The 22,510-nt window shown below is 47.7% G+C and overlaps 1 protein-coding gene across 17 annotated transcripts in view; it reads right to left on the bottom strand.

Moving 5' to 3' along the window:
- The window catches only part of frem1b (Fras1 related extracellular matrix 1b), a 60,289-nt gene that overhangs the window by 31,880 nt on the left and 5,899 nt on the right, over positions 1–22,510 (bottom strand). For 14 of the 17 annotated variants that reach the window (XM_037115114.1, XM_037115113.1, XM_037115109.1 and 11 more), the window contains 23 exons: positions 19,841–20,198; positions 19,669–19,763; positions 19,271–19,533; positions 18,437–18,636; positions 17,543–17,866; positions 17,318–17,426; positions 17,081–17,212; positions 12,127–12,471; positions 11,798–11,940; positions 11,511–11,707; positions 11,260–11,350; positions 10,695–10,862; positions 10,376–10,584; positions 9,317–9,410; positions 8,982–9,234; positions 8,700–8,894; positions 5,720–5,908; positions 5,440–5,636; positions 5,101–5,326; positions 4,247–4,391; positions 2,909–3,050; positions 2,116–2,320; positions 764–1,028 (listed from right to left, as the gene is read on the bottom strand). In XM_037115114.1, the coding sequence (XP_036971009.1) occupies positions 764–1,028; positions 2,116–2,320; positions 2,909–3,050; positions 4,247–4,391; positions 5,101–5,326; positions 5,440–5,636; positions 5,720–5,908; positions 8,700–8,894; positions 8,982–9,234; positions 9,317–9,410; positions 10,376–10,584; positions 10,695–10,862; positions 11,260–11,350; positions 11,511–11,707; positions 11,798–11,940; positions 12,127–12,471; positions 17,081–17,212; positions 17,318–17,426; positions 17,543–17,866; positions 18,437–18,636; positions 19,271–19,533; positions 19,669–19,763; positions 19,841–20,056 (4,403 nt within the window). In that variant the 5' untranslated portion in view covers positions 20,057–20,198. Of the gene's footprint in view, positions 1–763; positions 1,029–2,115; positions 2,321–2,908; positions 3,051–4,246; positions 4,392–5,100; positions 5,327–5,439; positions 5,637–5,719; positions 5,909–8,699; positions 8,895–8,981; positions 9,235–9,316; positions 9,411–10,375; positions 10,585–10,694; positions 10,863–11,259; positions 11,351–11,510; positions 11,708–11,797; positions 11,941–12,126; positions 12,472–17,080; positions 17,213–17,317; positions 17,427–17,542; positions 17,867–18,436; positions 18,637–19,270; positions 19,534–19,668; positions 19,764–19,840; positions 20,849–22,217; positions 22,355–22,510 lie in introns of those variants that run through there. The other 3 variants (XM_037115105.1, XM_037115112.1, XM_037115103.1) reach the window with 3 other exon arrangements.

Here is a 22,510-nt window from a genome sequence, read left to right as displayed (position 1 = left end):
TTATCTAAGAAATTACATCACAGTGAAAAAAAATACTAAAATGATTGAATTCACCAACACATCTTTGTGCTCTCTTCATAAAATGATCATACATTTAAAAAAGAACAAAACAAATACAAACATATCAAATATAAAGAAATATTTTGTTCATGTTTCTATATTCAGATTTGTTTTGGTTTGTAAATTTTGAGTCCTTATTCATTAAAATTTGAAAAAAAATATCAGATGTTTTTTTGTATTTTTTAAACTCATGACATGATTTTAATACTTTTATTAACTAATTAATCATTGTGGTTTATTAGCTTAAATGACCTTTTAGCTGAGATTGTAAAGATTTTAGGAATCTGAATCATTTGAAGACGATCTCAGAAGTGACATCATAATCTAAAAATACCAATGTAGGCGCTGAAGAAAAACTGTAGATGAAATAATCAAAATGTTTTTGTTCTCGGCTCATAAAAATATTAAAACATAAAATATTTCAAATAACTTAGAGTGTTGAGAAATATTCTATTTATGTTTTTACACTCAGAATTCTTTCAAATTAATGTTTTGTGTTCTTATTTAATAAATTGTGAAGAAAAAAAACAGATTTATGAAAAGAAAATATTCATAATGTGATTTTAAAACTTTTTTATTGATTACATAACCTTTTAGCTTAGCTTGTCCAGATTTCAGGGATATGAAGCCACTGTGAGCACAAGCGGAACCATTTCTACAGAGTCGGGCCAGAACCATCATGATCAGGTGTGTGTGTTCTGACCTGAAGGCGTCGCTCTCTGCGTGGTGGCTGTTGTCGTGGGTGTAACACACTCGGTGTGCGGCGACGTCCAGCTGTGTGAAGGCGGTCAGCGGGACTCCGGGCTGCTGGACGGCGTGGACGACGCCGTGCCGAGGCGGGACCGACACGGTGTAGACGAGCTCCTCCGGACGACCGGACGAGTCTGACGCCAGCAGGATGTCGGTGTTCAAGACGACCCGCTGTCCCTCCATCAGATGCACTGCCTTGCTCAACAGCACCAAGTCACCTAGAGGCGGCGAGGGGGAAGAATTTAACATTTAACCTTCTTTGCCAGGACGGGTTTATTGGGAAAAGTGCCTAAGAAGAAGAAAACCTTCTCAGAGTTATCCTGCAGTCACCTACAGACCAGATTACAGGAGTTAAACTGTGTGAATGTCCCTTTAAAAGAAGCACAAGTGAGAATCTACTGTCACAAACTAAAGAAAATCAGAAGTCACTTAATTCTTTATACTGTAAATTAATCTGGATTTAAGTGTCCAGAAGTTAAGGTGACATTTCTCACTTGTTAAGTAAAAAAAGGTTGATGGAAACACAGAAAACATTCAACTAAAACAATCAAAACACAACAGATTAATGATGGAGAGGAGGAGGAGGAGGACCAGAACCCAGAGGAGACGAGCCAACGCCCGTCCACAGCTGCTTCACCTCCCCTCCGTTAATTATTCACCGGCTGAGGAGGTCGGCCGTTTCTCACCTCGGCTCCTCCAGGATCAGAGGGCCCGGAGCCAGAAGGACCGAGGCCTCGTCGCTCCGTGTTCACCCGACTGGCAAAGGGAGGTGAAGGGGGGGCGCTCAATAATACATGAAGCAGGACCGAGCGGCCGGCCAGAGGGACCCGAGAGTGTGTGAGGGTCCACCGTCAGTGTGTGTCTGAGCGTCTGAGCGTCTGAGCGTGTGTGTGTGTGTGTGTGTGTGTGTGTGTTGTGTTCTTACTGTTGCCTGAAGTTCAGTCTGAAGTTTCAGGATTTTATGTTTTTTAATTTGACTCTTCAGTCTGAAAAACACTTTTTGTTGAATGTCTCACAGCGTTCTGCTGAACAGCTGAAGCAGCTGCAGACTTGATTTAAAATGCCGTTAAAACGTTGTTGAATCAGCTGTTAGCACTTCCTGTTTGCAGTGTTCTCGTCACCGGATCACTGTGAGACTGAAGAGAACTTAAAAACATCATGTTTCTGAGGGAAGTTCTGCTCATGAGAACTTTACAGTCATTTCATCTGAACATCAGATAAAGTTTTCACTGAATCAAACAATTATCATTGAATTCTTTCTGATCAGAGCGTCCGTGAACCAGAACTTTAGACGTGACCTCTGACCTTTGTGCACAGTGTGGACCGAGATGAAGAAGCTCTGCGTCGGCGTCTCGTTGTCCAGGTCGCTGAGGGTGAAGCGGAAGCTGTCGTGACCTTTGAACCCGGCAGCGCTGGTGGCAGCGGTGTGCACGTACCACAGACGGTTCATCTCCACATCGTCCTGAGTGAAGTTCTGTCCGGCCGACACCTCGGACCACCCCGACTCCGTCTACAGACCAGTAAGAAGCAGAAGAAGAAGAAAAAGAAGAAGAAAACTGATCCAACCATTGAACTAGTTTCCACAGTATCACCAGACTCCCTTAACAAATCATCTGATTTAAAGAGTTGCTGCGTTTGAATCAGAATCAGAATCAGAATCAGAAAAGCTTTATTGCCAAGTACGATGTTACACATACGAGGAATTTGTTGTGGTGATATTGGTGCATGCATCAAATAACTAATAAGTGAAAATATAACAAATTAACAATATAAACTATTTAAAGAATAGAAAATATAACAAATTAACAATATAAACTATTTTAAAAAGTAGAAAATATGACTATACAATATAAATCTAAATGATCTCTGGAGTTTCTTTCAGGACAAATTTCAACCCAGTCCAGTGAAAAGTAAGACGCTGGTGAGATAAACACACACAACACAATCCCTGACATGATGACGACAGCAGGAGCTTAACGTTTACACGTTATTATTTAAAGAAAAGATTGACGGATCTGGACGAGTTGCGGTGGACTCTCTCGTTTCTCTCTGATGCGAGCGGCTCGTGAACCTGTGGATCTGATCTGATCCGTCTCACCTTCAGCTGCAGTTTGCCGAAGCGAGGTTCAGCGTTCAGGAAGTAGTACACCTGGTCTGGGGGCGTGTCCAGGTCCTCGGCCTCCAGAGCCACGCTGGAGATCACCCTGCGCTCACCGGAGTTCACCTCCAACCCGCCGTTTCTGAAGCACCAACGAAGAAGAAAATATGATTATCATAAGCTGAAGCTGAGTTTTAGATTAGTTTCAGTTGATTTCAGGTTTTTTTGTGATCAGTCTGACACCATCTTTATTTTGTTCTGCTTGGTTTTCAGAGTCCTTATCAAACTTTGACACAAACAGGAAGAAGTAGAAAGTTTGAGAGCAGGTTTCTCCAGTGGGCTGATGGAGATCTGTGGTGGAGGTGGTGGTGGTGGTGGGTGTATGTGGGGGGTTGGAACATCAGAAACCGTCTGGCTGCTTCCTCACTCGTAACTAAAATCCACGCAGGACAGAAGCTGCCACGTCCATCCTGCAGGAACGAAAAACAAGGAGGCCGGCATCTGCCAAGTCTCTGTGTTACTTCTGCCTCGCCGGGCTTTACAGTACCAGCTCGGCCCGTGCCAACGCACCCACGCACACCAACAACTGATCTGGGGACAGGGCACGGCGGGCGAGGAGGGGGGAGCAGTGGGACGGCACAGGGAAGCCAGTCAAGGATGCAAATTCCCAATCACTCGTTCAAATGAAAATATTATGGGAGGAGGGAGGAGGGGTCACAGATTTCCTCTGTAGACATCCAGTGAAGCAGAGCGACTCGCCACATGTGCACACAGGTCACCCCCTCCTCCCCCTCCTCCCCCTCCTCCCCCTCCTGTCCCATGTCGACTCCCCCCAACCTCGTCGCCTCCTGCTGAGCGGCTCCAGCTTTCACTGCAGCAGCTCAGATGCATAATATATCTTATCCTAAAGCAAGTACTGATGGAGAAGACGAAGAATACGAAGAAGAACAAGAAGAAGAACAAGAAGAAGAAGAGGAAGAAGAAGAAGAAGAAGAAGAACAAGAACAAGAAGAAGAAGAAGTGATACTGATCAATAATTAAAAACATTTGTCTCTTGTCTTTGCCTGTTTTCATTTCAGCTATCATATATATTAAATATATATATATATATATTATATTAAATAGTGAATTACATCAACGTGCTCAAAGCAAAAAAAATCAGATTCAATGTTGAAGCCATCAGAAAAAACTCGGAGCTTAAACCTCAAACAGTCACGTTTCCAGAAATATCATATGAAAAAGCATTAAGCACTAAATCCTGTGTGTGTGACTGGGAGATGGTGTGTGTGTGTGTGTGTGTGTGTGTGTGTGTGTGTGTGTGTGTGTGTGTGTGTGTACTTGAGCAGTCGCGGCCTCTCGTCGTTGACCGGCAGCACGGTGACCTGAGCCGCCCCCTCGACTGTGTGGACGCCATCTGTCAGCCGCAGAGCCACGGCGTCCTTCAGGGTTTCTGTGTCATCGTGCATGTACACGATCTTCATCCCTGCAGAGGGAGGCAGGGGGGAGGAAGACGGGGGAGGAGGGATGAAGAGCAGAGCCAGGGAGAAGGAGAGCAGGTGAAAGGGAGGGCAGGGAGGAGGAAGAGGAGGAGGAAGACGTATACATCAGTATTAATGCAGTGATTCTGTTCACTTTCACTGTGATGGTTTTAAATGTGTTAATGTGTTCGAAAAATTATGAATATAGAAATGTAAAAGACACAAACAACAAAACATTACAGACATAATTTAACGACAGCCGCGTGAATATAAACATAATAATATCATACTAATATTTTTCTGTTTAAGAAAATAGGTTTAAATCTGTACTGAGTTATTGTACTACAGCTCCCATCAGGCTTTGGGTGACGCTAACAAGAAGATGACAAAGAAGAAGAACAAAAAGAAGAAAAAGAAGAAGAAGAAAAAGAAGAAGAGTCTGTCGAACTGATCCAACCATTAAACTAATAACCACAATGTCACCAGACTCCTTTAACAAATCACCTGATTTTAAAGAGTTTGGAGGAAGTTTTGAGTTTTTGTTGTAAATTTGTCCTTAAATATCCAGAAAATAAACTGCATTTCCATTAAAACCTTCCAGAGAGTGAGATGATTCTAACAGAACATTCATTTAATAGTGCAGCAATTCACAGAACTTTAAGATGTGTGGTTCCGGCCCAGTATCAGTGACGCAGCGACCTGTTTCTCTCTCACCTTGCCGGAGCTCCTGCAGGGTGAAGGAGGTGACGGGGAGGCTCCTCTGCAGGAGGTCTGCTCCCATCTCCTTGTAGCGGCTCATCTCGGTGCCGTAGATGCCGTTGATGAGGCGCCCGTGAGCCGGCGGCTGCACCACCGTGAAGGTCAGGACGTCCAGCGGGGCGTCCAGGTCGAAGCCGTTCAGTACGGACGGAGTCAGCTCCCTCATCCCGCCCTCCTTCACCTGCAGGAGGTGCAGAACAGGAGGAACTTTACTTTACGACTGTGTCAGCAACAGGAAACTGAAGTGATACTCCAGATCTTTATCACGGCGGAGTTAGTGAAAGGTGAACGCACCGTGAAGTTAGCGAACAGAAGTGACGGCGTCTCGTCATTGGTTGGATTAATGATGATGTAGACGGGGATGGGGGCAGAGCGATGCAGCCCGTCACTCACACTGATGGACAGCTGGTCGACTGTTGGCTCCACCCCTTTGCTCTCGGACTGGACGTAGTTGATGTAACCGGAGGTCAAGTGGACGAGACTGAAGGATTCTGGGAACAGAAGAACACCAGGGTCACATCGGGTCACACACACACGGACAGACACACACACAGACACACACACACACACTGACCAACTCGGACTCCAGCGTTGCTCTTCTCAGATCCGGGCGTCGGCAGCGTGTTCTCCAGGAAGCCGTGCAGAGGAGGAGTCTCCAGGTGAAAGGTCAGCTGGTCGGGGGGGCTGTCGGGGTCCGAGGCCCCCAGGAGCCCCCGACACAGACAGGCTGAGGAGCCCTCGTCCACCACCAGCATGGACTCACCTGGACAGAGACACGACGACAGAGACATGAGGGAAACGGTCCTCTGCAGGCCGGTGCTTCAGGCGAGCTGATTGGTTGACATGACTTCTGTACTGCCTCACTTTCATCTCAGGAGGTAGTTTACATCCTCCTCCTGATGATCAACTGAAGATTCCTTCACGTTTATCTGTTTTCTTATCTTGTCTTCCTCAAATATGTTAGACACTGTTTTCTCTCCATCAGCTGATCGTCTTCATCACACAAGAGTCTGGAAGTGACGTTGTAGCCTAACGCTAAGCTAGCTGCAGGCTAATGTTAAGCTAGCTGTTGTCTTTTGTGCAGAAGTAAGCGAGGGAGGAGGGAAACAAAGCACGTTTAAAGAGACACATTAACGTGTCCGTTGACACACCTGTGTTTTCACTGGCAAACAGTCTGGAGAGGAAGAACTCTAACTACGAGTCACTGAAGAAGAAACTCCCACTTAAACTTAACAGAAGCATCAGAGACACACGACCCAGACAGGAAACCAGAACCACAACGTGCTGAAAGACGCCCGGTACAGGCCAGTCTGCTGTCTGCCACCCATCCATCCCTCCCTCCCTCCATCCATCCCTCCCTCCATCCCTCCCTCCATCCCTCCATCCCTCCATCCCTCCATCCCTCCATCCCTCCATCTCTCCATCCATCCCTCCATCTCTCCATCCATCCCTCCATCCATCCCTCCATCCATCCATCCATCCATCCCTCCATCCATCCATCCCTCCATCCCTCCTCTTGTCACCTGCTAATGAATCCATCACACCGTCCTCCATCTCTGCTGCTGTTAATTAACAAACACAATCACCTCTGGACCTGGATCCATACTGCTATAATCCGTGTGTGTGCGTGTGTGTGTGTGTGTGTGTGTGTGTGTGTGTGTGTTTGTGTGTGTGTCTATACATTGTGTGTGTGTCTGTGTGCATTAATGGTGGACAGTCCTGGATCTCGCTGATAAACTGCCGTCCCTCTAAAAACAAGAAACAAGGTAAAGCCGGATTCCTCTTGTTTGGCCGCAGTAATGCTCTTACTCTGCGTCTTTATTCACTGATAATTAATTAGACCACGAAACACCACGTTTACCCGCCTAACGCCCCCACCTCCACCCAGAACGCTGCGCTGGCTGGCGGTGCTGGTGCTGAATGAATGGGGAGATATGCTGGCAGGATTAGAGAGTTATCCCGCTGCTGGTAGCGCCGCGCTAATCCGGCTAGCGAGGCGGCTAGTACACGTCTCCTATTGTCAGAGAGGGGATGCTCTTCTCTCTGCTTTTGTTTAGTAAAGACGTTCATTGTCCACTGTCTCCTGGGAACACACACACACACACACACACACACACACACACACACACACACACACACACACACAGGACTGATAATCTCACCCAGCTGTGTGTATGTGTGAACATGTAATATGAGCAGACAATAGGAAGATTTCACTTAAACTTGTCAGTGCCAACCTCGTTAGCCTGGCCGACACACTGAGAACACACACATACACACACACATACACACACACATACACAACACACCAACATGTGAACAATTAGCAGCACAACGAACACAAACTATAAAAACTGTTTGTCATTATTTTTGTCTGCGACTAAAGTCAAAGTTAACTTTAATATTAATTAATGTGTAGTTTTGTTTTAGTTTCAATAAATCTGATCATCATGAAAACACATCGTTTGTGTCACAGATGTTTGACTGATGTCACGTTCAGGGTCCTGACAGAACGTGAAGTTTGTTTAAACCATCGTTGAGTTCAGAAGGTGTCAAACAGCTTCGTTATGCTGTCGTGGGTCCTGTGATCCTGATGCTTCTCAGTAAGCAGCCGTCTGCTGTGAAGTTGAGGCCCGGCTGGATTTATATCAGCTGATCAGAACTGAACCGGGCCTCATCTTGACTATCAGAACAGTTCTGATCCAGATCTCCGCAGAATGTTTCAGGAAATAAACATTTTTAGAACTGAGGAACAAAACAGAAATGTTCCCTGCAGTGCCAGGAAAATACACACACACACACACACACACACACACACACACACACACACACACACACACCATCTCCCAGTCATCCCAGTGTGAGTCCCAGTGGTCACTGGTCTCCATTGATAACCACAGAGCTCCTCCAATCCCTCTTCTTGGCTCCGACTCCAGCGAGAACTAACACCCTCCCCAGGAGAGAGTGAGTGTGTGTGTGTGTGTGTGTGTGTGTGTGTGTGTGTGTGTGTATTGTATATGTTACCCCCGACACCCCTCCCAGTGCAGAGTGTGTGTTAGACTGATAGGTGACAGTGTGTTGTTGGGTCAGAGCTGCTCCGCTGCATTAAGAGGATTGTCAGCAGTGAAGACACAACACACACACACACACACACACACACACACACACACACACACACACACACACACACACACACACACACACACAGAGTATTTGTCTCCTGTTGGATTCTTACTGAGACATTTTCTGTGAAACGTGGTTCTGTTCAAAATCTCCTAGTTTTTTTTTCATGTTTTTTAAAAACTTAACATTTTTGAGTTTCCACATAAACAGAAAAAATGTCTATGAATATGAAAATGTCACCACGTTAAGTCTTTTTAGGACCTTCTGACGCCACAAAGAGACATTAAATGTCTCTGAAGAAAACTAGCTGAAGAATAAAACCGGGACAACATGACCTAGAATTCAGGACAACATATATGATCCAGGTGATAAAGTCAACACAACATGGACCTGTGTGAGTCACGACCGTCGTCAGTGTGGACGCGTCTTACCCAGAATGACGGTGGGGACTTTGTTGTTGACAGGAAGAACAGTGATGTTCAGGTCGTAAACAGGAAGTGTGCCGTGCAGAGGCACGGGTGGGGGCGGGGCGTCTCCGTGACAACAGTGCTCCATCCCACCTGCCTCGCCGTCAGAGATGATGAGAGTGACGGTGTCGAACACCGGCTCAGGTCCGATCTCTCCTCCTGAACACAGAAACACAAAACTTGTCAAATTGTGGAAATATTCCCACGGGCCCTGAACACATCATCGTCTCCCATGATGCCTCTCACCTGTGTGGACGTAGTAGACGTGTCCCTGCAGCAGGTCCTGCTGGGAGAACTTGTCCACGCTCAGTCCGGCCCTCTGCAGCTCCCCTCGGCCCGGGCTGCGGGCCAGCATGTAAGTCAGTCTGGAGTCGTCGCTGTCTCGGTCTGTGGCCGACAGGTAGTCCACCGTCACCTGGACACGCCCCCCCTCATCGCAGCTCAGCTCCCCCCGCAGACCTCCACCCAGCTGAGGAGGCTCATCGTTCATCGGCAGAACCTGGGGATGGTATCGAGATGGATGTGAGATACTGATCCATCAGCAAGGTCCAAGAAGCATCGACTGATGACGTCAGACTCGCCTGGATCAGCAGCACGACGTCGGCAGAGTTCAGACCGTCCGTCACCCTCAGGTCCACTTCATCCTCGGTCGTCTCAGAGTCGTCGTGGATGAACCTGAAACACAAGATCGCAGTTCTGTCATCACCAGAACACAAGTTCTGATCCAAAAACTCTGTGGTATCGACTGTGAGTTGTTGATGAAATCGACTCAGGCTGCAAGAAATCAAACTCTTTTTAGTCAACGCTGATTTTAACGACTGACATTCTGTTTGATTAAGAGCTGCTTCTTCTTCATCGTCTTCCTCGTCATCTTCCTCTACCTCAGTCTTCTTCTTCATCCTCTTTATCTTCTTTCTCATCTTATTCATTATCGTCCGCATTGGCTTCTTCTTCTCCCTGTTTGTCCTCTTCTTCTTCATCTCCTTCATTGTATTCTTCTTCTTCCTCATCTTCTTACTCAGGATCTTCTTCATTCTCTGTTTTATTGGGATCTTCATCTTCATGGCCTTCTTTCTCATCTTCTTCATCTTCCTCCTCTTGTGTTGATCCAGTGGGAACGGCTGAATTCACAGTGAAATGATGCAGTTTTCAAGCTTTCCTTCTCTTCGGCTCCAGATCTTCAGTTCTGTTGGAGTGAACTGAGGCTGCAGGTCGGATCAGTGAGAGACACATTAAAACTCGACTTCCTCCCTGGACGTGTTGTTTCCTCCTGAAGTCTCAGTTCATGTTGCTGCTTCACATCACAGAGTTTCCAGAGACGTTACACGTGTGCAGTGTGTGATGGTCAAGTGTCAGCTGTGACTTTCTGTTTATTAAAACCTGGTTCTGATCTGGTCCAGTTTAATGTGAACCAGGGCCGTGGAGGAGAAAACACATTTAAAAACACACACAAACATTAAAATAGGCACAGAATCCTACATTTCCCATAATGCAACATGATTACTCTCAACCCATCATTTTATTATGTAAAATAAAGCCGTCATGATTTCAGATTCCCACAATAATAAAAGTTTCATTGCATTAAACAATAATAAATGATCAATGTTGTCGATCGATCTCACTCCCGCCGTGTGTCTCACCTGAGCCGGAGTCCTCTCAGGTCCTGCAGGCTGAACCCGTCTCCCTGCTGCAGAGTCCGGCCCTGCAGCTCCAGCCGGCCGTGGCCAGGTGTCCTCTGAACCTCCACCCTCAGCGTCTCGTCCCGACTGTCCCGGTCCCGAACCAGGAGGTGCTCCTCCGTCACGAAGGCCCCTCCACCCTCCTCCACCCGCAGCAGGTTGGTGAACGCCTGACAGCCAAACAGAGGATCAATCAACAAAAATATGGATTTTTAAATGTAAAAATTAAACCTTTTTTTCCAAATCAACAATTGTCTCATCGGTGTCTTTGACCTCTGACCTCTGGCGCCTGATCGTCCACGGGGGTGACGGTGATGTTGAAGAGGAGGCCGGAGACGGAGCCTCCGTGCTGGTCGCTGACGGAGAAGACGAACTGGACGAAGAGCGGCTCCGGGCCGACGTCCTCCACAGGAGGCATGAAGGCCACCTTCATGTGGTTCACTGCATGCTGCCACAGCACAGGACAAAGGAACTGAGCGCATTCATCAGATTACTCTTCTTATATACACTTTTAAGAAACTGAAGAATAACTTTCCAAACACTTTATAAACACACATCCTGTTTCCTCTGACAAATCTAAACAGTCTGTGACGAGACAGAGAAAATCCTTAAACTTCCAAAAAACAGAAATTTGAACTTCATTTCTGTCGCCTGGACAAACTCCATCTGCTGCCTGACGTTCCAGAACAACTTTCATATGGACCTGGGATTGATATTTTCCATAAATCATTGTTCTGTCCTGATCACATTTATTCATTCTTCATTAAACTCACAGGACTGTAGGAGTGACTACAGGCTGCCTGTGTATTTGCTGATTGTTCAGATCTGTTGTTTGTGTTTCTGACCTGTGTGAAGGACTTCAGCACCGGCACCATGTGGTCTTTCTTCATGGCGCTGGTGGTGTCGGTGTAGAACAGACGACCTGCGTCCATCAGCCTGATAATGAAAACAATACGAACGAGGTTCAGTTTCACTTCAGTGTTTCTTCTCCACAGAACATGAAGCTTTTATTTTCTAGCTTTTGATTGAGGCATGTAAGCAGCTGCTTCCAGATCTTGAACACGTCCTGGATCAGTTTCTATTGCCGTGTCCTTACCCAGGATGCAATGGGCTGAAGCAGGGCGTTGTGATGACGTAGGTCAGGTCTGTGTCCGGATGCTCTCTGTCAGTGAAGTGGAGGTGAGCCTGGGTGATGTAAACCACCTCCGTCTCCTTCACCGTCAGAGAGCGAACGCTGCCCGACACTTCCAGCGGCAGCTGGTCCTTCACCGGGAAAACATGGAGGACAACCGTCTGGACCACAGGGAGGAGGAGGAGGGTCAGAGTGACGGTCCATATCTAATCAAACACTCCAGACCAGACTAATATTCAGATCTGACTCACGTATGTCTGGGAGAGGTTGGGCGGCTGGTGGCTGTCGGACAGCGTGACGTCGAACGAGTCTTCAAACTGCTCCTCTCCTGAGTGCTGGTAGTAGATCTGACCCTGGATCAGGTCTCTCTGCAGGAAACTGTCCACTGGAGCTCCTGTGAGGACACATCGTCAATACATTGTCAATACATTGTCAATACATCTGCAATACATCATCAATACATCTTCAATACTCATAACCAGCAGCTTTAACATGAGACAGGAAACATCGAGCACATTCTGCTACAGCACAGTGATTAGAGAACAGCTCAGCGGATTAATAATAATTTTTCCACCCTCACCTGTCTCGTGGGCGGAGCTCTTCCTGACCAGCTGCCCCACACGGGGGGTGGAGACTACCTGGTAGAGGATGTAGTCGTCGCTGGAGTCCAGGTCGGAGGCCAGGAGCATGTACTCCTCCAGCCTCACGGCTCCGCCCTCCTGCACCTCCACCGCCACGTTGTTGATGAGGAACGGCGGGGAGTCGTCCTTCGGCAGGATGTTGATGGGGAACTTGTGGCGGATGCTGTGGCGGCCGTCGCTGATGCGGAAGACGATGTGGTCGCGGGTGGTGTCGCTGTCGGAGTGATGGTAGACGACCACGCCCTCCCTCAGGTCCCGCACACGGAACATGAACGCCTTCCCCCCTGAGCGAACAGCAGGAGACCGTTTATAATAAATCACTAGAATTTACAGCTGTGGAGGAAATTTACATTCAAACAGATTAAAACAGAGTTCAGACTTTTTACAAAATATCAGCTGGTCAATAAAACATCCCTGCCATAAAACATTTTAATATTTTAGTTTTTAGTCTGTATATATACACTATATTACCAAAAGTATTCGCTCACCTGCCTTTACTCATTCTATGAACTGAAGTGCCATCCCATTCCTAACTCATAGAATTCAATATGATGTCGGTCCACCTTTTGCAGCTATTACAGCTTCAACTCTTCTGGGAAGACTGTCCACAAGGTTGAGGAGAGTGTTTATAGGATTTTTTGACCATTCTTCCAAAAGCGCATTGGTGAGGTCACACACTGATGTTGGTCGAGAAGGCCTGGCTCTCAGTCTCCGCTCTAATTCATCCCAAAGGTGTTCTATCGGGTTCAGGTCAGGACTCTGTGCAGGCCAGTCAAGTTCATCCACACCAGACTCTGTCATCCACGTCTTTATGGACCTTGCTTTGTGCACTGGTGCACAGTCATGTTGGAAGAGGAAGGGGCCCGCTCCAAACTGTTCCCACAAGGTTGGGAGCATGGAATTGTCCAAAATGTTTTGGTATCCTGAAGCATTCAATGTTCCTTTCACTGGAACTAAGGGGCCAAGCCCAGCTCCTGAAAAACAACCCCATACCATAATTCCTCCTCCACCAAATTTCACAGTTGGCACAATGCAATCTGAAATGTACCGTTCTCCTGGCAACCTCCAAACCCAGACTCGTCCATCAGATTGCCAGATGGAAAAGCGTGATTCATCACTCCAGAGAACGCGTCTCCACTGCTCTAGAGGCCAGTGACGGCGTGCTTTACACCATTGCATCCGACGCCTTGCATTGCACTTGGTGATGTGTGGCTTGGCTGCAGCTGCTCGGCCATGGAAACCCATTCCATGAAGCTCTCTGCGTACTGTACTTGGGCTAATCTGAAGGTCACATGAAGTTTGTAGCTCTCTAGCAATTGACTGTGCAGAAAGTCGGCGACCTCTTTGCACTATGCGCTTCAGCATCCGCTGACCCCTCTCCGTCACTTTACGTGGCCTACCACTTCGTGGCTGAGTTGCTGTTGTTCCCAAACGCTTCCATTTTGTTATAATAGAGCTGACAGTTGACTGTGGAATATTTAGGAGCGAGGAAATTTCACGACTGGATTTGTTGCACAAGTGGCATCCTATGACAGTTCCACGCTGGAATTCACTGAGCTCCTGAGAGCGGCCCATTCTTTCACAAATGTCTTGTTTCACAGTCTGCATGCCTGAGTGCTTGAATTTATACACCTGGGGCCAGGCCAAGTGATTAGAACACCTGATTCTGATCATTTGAATGGGTGAGCGAATACTTTTGGTAATATAGTGTATATATATATATATATATATATATATATATATATATATATATATATATATAGATATATATAGATATATATAGATATATATATAAAAAACATAAACAAGTTTTGTTATATTTGTATCAGCTCTGCACTATGATCCTGTCAGCTGACTGGTGCTTCACTGCTCAGCTGAACTCGGCATCAGTCTGAAGAGTTGGAGCGAACATGAGAAACTTCTCTGTCCTACATTACTAAAGTGTCGGCGTGTCCATCTGTCGGCTCTCTGCTGCTGGCTGGCCTTCTTCACACTCTACATCATGCTAACACTAACACCAGAGCGTCACATGACCGGCGGCCCACTGGCGGACATGTGTTGTTGTCAGAGGACGGATCAGTTTACAGCCAAAGCTTCGCACTTTGATTCAATTACTGCCTCCAACACATGCACTGTGTTTTTTTCTCCCATTGTCACTTGGAAATAACAAGTTTCTCTTAGCGCCTGAAGGCACCACGAGGCGCTGGCTGGGGTTCGTGCTGTGAACACCGGTGGGGTAAAACATGGCGTCCTTCCCGGTGGCCGCCCGGTTGCCAGGATGGGGGCTTCCTGTCTCCCTGCGCGTTGCCAGAGAGACAGAAGGGCAAGGTCAGCAGACAGATTGAGAGACGAACGGTCGCGAGCCCGAACCTCATTAGCAACTTTACCGAGGGAAACCGACTACTGGTCCAACTGATGGAAACAACTTGGTAATTGGGCCCAAAGGTGGCGTTGGGCAACAGGCCCATAAAGGAAGAGATGGGAGTGTGTGTGTGTGTATGTGTGTGTGTGTGTGTGCAGCAGGACAGGCAGCCATCCATTTGGCTGAAGGCGTTGGACCGAGCCTGCAGTGACTGTCCCCACGCTGCAGCGTCGTCGCCCCCGAGTCGCAGCATGGCGGGTCGGCGGCGCTCCCCTCAGAGACGCGACTCCACCAGAGGATCCACTCACGGGCTCCGTTCAGAACATGTGAGCAGCGCAGAGCCAAACTTTACTCAGCTTTGTTCCTACTTAACAAGAGCAGCAGATAAACACGGGTCCAAACCGAAGCGAGGAAATGATGCCGAGCAGGTGCTGGTGGAAATCTGCCCAGTGGGACAAAAGTTTCAACAACCATCCAACTACTGCTCAGCTACAGGAGCTTCATCAGGACGGGAGGAAGAAACAGGACATGAAGAAAATAAAGAGAAGAGAGAAGAGAGAGGCAGATTCAAATCAAACTCAAAACTTAAAACAGCATCTGATGTGACGAGTGGAGCAAGAAGAGTTCGATCTGATGCTTCATTAAAGTAATTGTACTGTGAACATCACGAAACACTGATTAATACAACTACTTGATGAACTGAGACAATAATCTGCAAATTAACTGACAATGAAAATATTGAAAAAATGTTCTCTAGTTTTTCTCTTTTCTTGTTAAACTCTTGATGATGACGAGGGAACAGGAGATGAGTTTGATCTCATCAGGTGTTCAGACGACAGATTCATGGAGCACAAATTAAATATTCACACATCGTTTAAAATCAATCATATTAGTCTCTATGGTAACCAGACACACCCTCTTAATGTATTTCTGCCACCTTTAATGAAGCTCAATCTGTTTATACCGTTTGATTTAACTTATTAAATCTTATCTGCAGTCAGTGATGAGCTGCCAGTCGTCCCCTCGCTCACCGATCAGTGAATCAGTAATTACAAACACTGTAGATTTCCTTCCTCCGGTCCAGTTAATGTCTGCTGTCCTGTCAGAGCTGCTTCACAGTGACATCAGTGACACCACCCAATCACATCGCAGGACACGACACGATGGCGTGCACGACATCACACGACTCTCCAGCGGTGCGACAGGACAGTGAAGCATGTGACTCTGTCGACGTGAGACAAGTTTAATATGAAATAAGTTGAACCGAGTCAGAGAATCAGTTGTGAACGCTCCTCGTCTCCCTGCTGCCTCGCTCCGTCTCTCCGTGTCTAAAGCAGCCATGAAAGGTTAACTCCCCTCCTGAACCCCTCGGGCCGCCTGCACTCCTGTCACCTCTCCCCCTCCTCCCCCGTCCTCCCCCTCCTCCCTCCTCCTCCTAGCTGGTAGCATTAAACCCTGTTTGGGGACAGTGCATCTGCTCCCTGTGCACCACGGCATGAAATGGCATAAGTCCCTCCAATCTGCTCGGTCCCGATCCCCGTTGGAGACAAAGAGGCCGTCTCCCGGCGCGCTGGGCTGGAAGGGACAGACGTGGACGGAGATCGAGGCAGCGGCAGCCTCCGCGCTGCCACGGCCCCTGGCGAAGTGGCCACGGCCCCATTTTACACCTGATTAGGAAACACATGCAGGGCCACTAGACATATGCTTCCCCAGCCACACCACGGTCCCTGGCGGACGGGCAACACATGGAGGAAAAAAGGCGGAAAAGGCCAGACGCCGTTCTCTGGGAATTCCCAGGGCAGTGTGGTGAATACCAGCACGGGATTAAAGCGGCGAGGGACGAGCACAGACGATCCGTTTGAGGCCAGACTGGGTTTGTTTGTTACAGTGACGAGACTTCATGTGAATTAATGTTCTCGTTGCAACTCTCCGTCTTCAGCCTTCACCCAGTTTATGAGCTCCATCCAGTCAGGGAGCTTTAAACCAACATCTTAGTGAGCATACAAAGAGTTGGATTAGATCAGACTGTCGCCCAGAACACTGAACAGTCACGTCACAGGAGACATTGGGAGCCGGGCCTCCCCAGAACCACTGAACAGAATCACAACCTTATAACTCTGTTAACTGATTTTGGAGAAACTGGATCATATTTTACTGATGAAGTGTGTTCTGACTGCTCGGCTCAACTCTCAGTGAGTTTCCTGATAAACAGATAGCTTCACTTGTTGCTAACTGCAGCTAACTGTTGATGCCATTAGCCAGTTAGCTCAGTTAGCTATGCATATAGTGGTTCTGTTAGCTGACTCTGGCAGGACGGTATGACTGACTTACAGCCAGCACTGGAAGTGTTCTCAGTTAAAGCAGCTATTCACACGGCTAACTGAACTAGCCAGTTAACATCAGCTACAGTTGGCAGTAGTTAGCTACAGTTAGCAGTAGTTAGCGGTTACCTTAGCAACAAGTAAAGCTGTCTGTCGATCAGGAAACCAACTTTTCTTCCCAACCAGAGAAGCCCGACCCTGTAAGCTGACCTCTGACACTGAGGCGTCCATGCAGAGGTCCGTCCACCGCCACCAGGTAGACGGCATCCACGTTGTCACTGTCCACTATCTGTAGCTCCTCCCACGTGATTGGTCGGGACTGACCCTCCAACAGGTCCAAACCTGACGCACCGGAGAGGAAAACAACTCTGAGGTCAGTTAGACGGAAACATCCTTTATCTAACAGATGAAACATGTAACATGTGACGGTGAGGTGATGTTACGTACCCATGTTCCAGGAGACTCTGGGTGCGTTTGTCTCAGCTGTTCTGATGGAGATGTGGACCATGATGGGCGGGCTGCTCATGTAAGAACCGTCTATAGCCTGGAACTCCATCTGAGATCAGATGCATTTACAGAATATTAAAATATATGCAACCATATTGATTATATCTGAGTTTGACAGCTCGTGTTATCCTCATCATCAATCGTATTGAGCCTGATCTTCAGTACCTCGTAGTTCCTGCGGTGTGATTGGCTGCTGTTGGGTGGCTGGTACGCCACCTTCATCTCATGGAGGTCCAGCCAGGTGAAGGACGTGATGGGCTTGGTGTGGTCGTCCAGGTGGGCGATGTAGCCCGCGGCGGGCGGGGCGGTCACGTTGAAGACGAGCCTCTCCTGCGGCGTCTCGTGGTCCTTGGCGTCCAGGGTTGCGGTGGTGAGGGGGGTGAGGATGAACTGGTCCACCTCCAGGATGAAGGAGGCCATGAAGGCGGCCTGGGGAGGCTGGTTCTGCATCGCACCGTGGATCAGAACCGGCAACCACACTGACTCTGCCTGAGGGCGGGAAAGTGAAGGTAGAAAATGAAGTTTTAAAGATTCTAGATGGTTCAAAGTCACAACAACTTCCTTCTTCTGTTTATATCTGCGTCTCCTGCGGGACTCACGGACGCTTTAACACAACGTACAGCAGACAGAAATCAACACGTTCAGACATGAGTTAACTGTTACATGAGGTGCTGAGGAGAGAAGACAATCAGACGTGTTAGGTCTCTGTAATAAAGACACATTCAGGGATTGTGAGGTCTCGATGATAACGTCCTGCTCCACTTCCTCCTCATCCACCGAGCTGAGAACAGGACATGAAGGCGTGATGTCGCCTTCTCTCTGCCAATAAAACGCTTCACGTCTCAGATGCTGGAAACTTTCCACATCCGACTCGGATCTGAACCTGCAGTTAATCTACTCTGTTCGATTAAATCACTCTGATGAGCATCACAACACCTTCTTCTTCTCTACGAGCTGTTTATCTTCAGAACACTGGGTCCAACGCTGCAGTCTCAGCAGAAGAACATCAAAATCAAAATTCTTACATCCTCCATGTTCACGTCTGGATGCTGCCCGTACCTCCAGCAGCGCCCTGGTGGCCTGCTCCCTCAGCTCCACCCTGATGGGGATGTAGTCGATCTCTGGCGATGGAGGGCTGAGGTGCTGGTACTTCAGACCGGAGCTCAGGAAGTCCTGGCAGCCGGTCTTCAGGAAATGAACCTCAGTGGTGTCGTGAAGACACGGTTTGTTCCCGGGACAGAGCGGCGCCGTCTCTCTGCCTGAAGACGACAAGAAGACGAGTGGAGCGACAGACGACACGGAGGAAACGTGTTTTAATTGTAGTGGTTATTCATGTCAGGGTTTTTAATTGTTCTCTGAAGTCCTGGTCAGTGAAGCCATTAATACTGGGTGGTAAAATATGTTCAGTGTGTTTTTACCAGCAAACAGGCACAAATACAGAAACACATAAAACATGATGTTTACACAAAATATACTAATAATTAAATTCTGTGTTTTTGTACATTTTATTTTCATCTATTTGTCTTTAATTGTACTTTCTTTTATAAACTGCCGATTTCTAAATGACATTTTCAGTGAAATTTTCCATTTTAAAATCTAACTTTTTTTAACTATTAAACATGTATGTTTATGAACATTTTTCTAATTTATGTTCACGACTTAATGTTTCATAAATTATTTTGATAAATCAAAAAGACAAAAGACAAAAAAAGTTTTAATGACTTCCTTGTAAAATACATGTTAAAGTCGATTTTTGACTTTTATAAATCAACTTTAATTTATTTCATGTTGTTATGAGATCATTTTATTTCTAATGTACATCCGTCAGCCAATCAGACGTCAGTATTTCTCTGCTGTCATAGTTAAATGACCCGGACTGTATCCGTGACGTACCCTTCCTCTGCGTGACGTCCTCCTCCTTCACTAGCTGACCCAGAGCGGGGACGCTGGTGTCGGTGGTCATCAGTCTGACGGTGCAGACCAGGTCGGCTCTGGTCCGGATGTTCAGGACGGAGCTGTCGATGGTGTTGGATAAACCGTAGAACTGAGGAACCACCAGCGGGGCGCTGCCCAGCTCCACCACGCCAGGCACGTCCGAGTCCACCACCCGCACCGGCACAACCACCGTCTCCACCAGCGTGTCCGAGGACGTGAACCTCCACACAGACAAACATGTTAAAGGACGACGCCGACATTTCATTCTGGTGAGCTGCTGAAACTGGCACTGCTGCTGATGCTAATGCTAACGCGTCTCTGATGCTAATGCTAACGCGTCTCTGATGCTAACTAACCTGTAGACTCTCAGCATCACTGAGTCCTGGTCCAGCTGAGGGCTGCCGTTGTGGACGTACTTCACTTCGTCCTCCAGGAAGCTGCAGTCAAACACCTGCACAACACAACACCAGTCACACCTCTGTACCGGTCCATTTGGACCGGGGACAGAGTCAGCAGGTGTGTCCTCACCTGTGGAGTCAGCCTCCCGACTCTCTGAGTGACCGGTTCGTTCATCACCACCTCCACCTTACAGTCTGTGCTCGGATCCACGCTGATCTTCAGCGCCGTCTCTGTGATGAACGCTGATCTGCCCCTGACGACCTCCACCCCCGAGTTCACCACAACCAGACTCCCTCTGCAGACGGACGCCACCGCCAGCAGCAACAACACGCCGATGGCAGCCATCTTGGATCTACTTGTTGCGTAGGATCAGGTGGAAGGATTCAATCTGAAGTGAAGTTGAGACCACAGCTGATGGAGGATGAAGGCCTCACTGTTCAGATTTCCATTCAGTCTGCCTCCACCCACATCATTGTGCAGCTACACCCTGCAGAGGAGAGAAGAGTGGAGGTGAAACTGGTCAGCTACAACTTTTACTGATGCTGATACATTCTGGATTAGAGGTGATTTTATGAGCGAGCCTGGGTCAAAAAACGCTGTTTTATCATAACAGCAGTTTGTATTTTCTCTTCCAGTTTCCTCTTCTTGAATAACGAGAACAGACTCACGCCCCCTGGTGGTTTGGAGAGTTATCTTCTCTCACGCCGTCACAGAACGTACGAGACGGCTGCTGGCGTAGCTGGTCGACACACAGGTGATGGTGAGGTGACAGTTTCCCTTCGTCGCCACTAGTTCATTGATCTCAGTTAACTGTGTCCCATCATCTCGTCACGTAATTCATCAGGTTACATTTGTTTATGATGTAAGCTGAGCGACAGCATGGCGAGAGCAGCTCTGTGACAGCAGGAGACCTGTTAAACTGTAGCAGCGCTACAGATCAGCGCTAACGAAGGAGCTAATAAAACAAACATGATACTGAAGGACCGACACACCAACAACGTCTCGGTGACGACAAGACGCAGATCTAATGTTTGACTCCAGAGTCTCAGCAGCTTTTACAAATACAGTCTGCTGCAGTGAAAAGCTCAAGAACTCAGCTGTTAAACTGACCTCTGACCAGTTCACACAAACGTCTTCCTGTCACTGCCGTTCAAATACTCACATCACAGAATCCTGAACCGCTCCAAACCTCCTCCAACGTCACCTTTTCCCCTCAAAGCTTCTGAAAAACGATCAGCTGCTCGGCTGTTAATCCTCCGACTGCCCCGAGCAAACACCAGAACTCCTCTAAACCCTCCAAACCCTTAAAAACAACTCCCAGCATGCCGCCCGGCCTTCTTCCCCCGCTGCTCCACACGCCCAGCCAGAGAGCGCTTTCACCCTCCATTTCACTTCAAACTAAAGCCCACTGCAGGAAACAAGGGGTTAATCTGCGTGACCCCGCAGAGGTGCTGGAAATGGCATGGGACGGGTGGAGCGGGGGGAGGACGGGGGAGGACGGGGGAGGACGGGGGAGGGTGTTTTCAGGATCAAAGCAGGGCACCAACTGGAGCCGGCGTGTCACTTCCCATCCAACCAGACGAGCATCGGTTCGTTAGTTTGAGGTTCAGCCGGTGCCGCTCGGCTGCAGCTGTGAGAACAGGCCCGTACATGGTTCTGTGGAGGAGTGAGGTCATCACAGAGACGGTTCTGGAGACTTTGTCACTGCACTTATAAAGAAATGTTACATAATTTAAATTCCAGCAGTCTAACAGGTGGTCTGAACACGTCACAGAGGTTTGAACCTGTGACGTGTTCTGTGACCTCAGCAGCACCTCGACCGAAGCTTCAGGACTGGTGGTGTCGGTCCGACGCCTCCAGAACTCCCTCCGCTCTCTATATCTGTACATCTGCATGATGTTGGAGAAGCAGGAGACGTCGGAAACACTTGACATCACACTCACTTCCTTCTGTGATCGGCCTGCTGTGAGGAGGTGAGAAGTGAACCACAGTTTGAACTTCTGTCAGCTTGTTGTTCTGACCCGACACAACCAGAACACTTCTGTCACTTCTGATCCAGGAGGTTTATTGTCTCTACATCAGAATGTCACCACACACATACTGAATATAAAAGCGTGGTCATTTTCTTTTACATTTCAAATCTGACAGCTGGATTGGCCCTCAGTAGAGTGCATACCTCCACCAAGGCCCGATGTGTTACAGATACCAGCCACTTAAATACACCTGATCTTTTTTCTATTACAGGCTTGCAGAAACATAAAGCTAACGTTAGCTACGTTACACGCTTGATGAGAGTTTAATCTGGTTCCACTTTAGAAACCTCTTTAGCCTCGAAGCTAACGGTGTGATTCTGGACTGAAACAGACAAACTGAATCTCAACTATCTGTTGTATTGTCATGAATGTTTGGAGACGACAGGATGAGTCGAATGTCTTCACTCTGACAATTCGTCTAAGTAAAGCATTTAGCATTTAGCTCAAAGCTACGTGGCGCTCCTGTTACTCACCTCCACTTCAGGTACAGTCCATGCTGACTGGTCTTTGGTTAACACAAGTTTAAGAGATATTCACATTTTGTTCTTTGAGTAAAAACCCTACGTTTGATTTAAATTGTCTTTATAAAGGGTTAGGGTTAAACGTCATCACAGCGAACACAGACACTCATCTACTCACTAGTCCAGCTAGCTTAGAGCGAGTGACGTTACAGTCATGTAGATGTTAACGTGGACTTCTAGTCAGCTGTGAACATCTGTGAACAAAACGCGTATGTCACATAAACTCATGTTCGTAGCAAGAAGTC

This window comes from Acanthopagrus latus, chromosome 11 (genome assembly GCF_904848185.1).
Source record: "Acanthopagrus latus isolate v.2019 chromosome 11, fAcaLat1.1, whole genome shotgun sequence".
NCBI classification, from domain to species: domain Eukaryota; kingdom Metazoa; phylum Chordata; class Actinopteri; order Spariformes; family Sparidae; genus Acanthopagrus; species Acanthopagrus latus.
The sequence above is the reverse complement of the archived record's forward strand: the minus strand, read 5'-3'. Positions and strand labels throughout refer to the sequence as shown.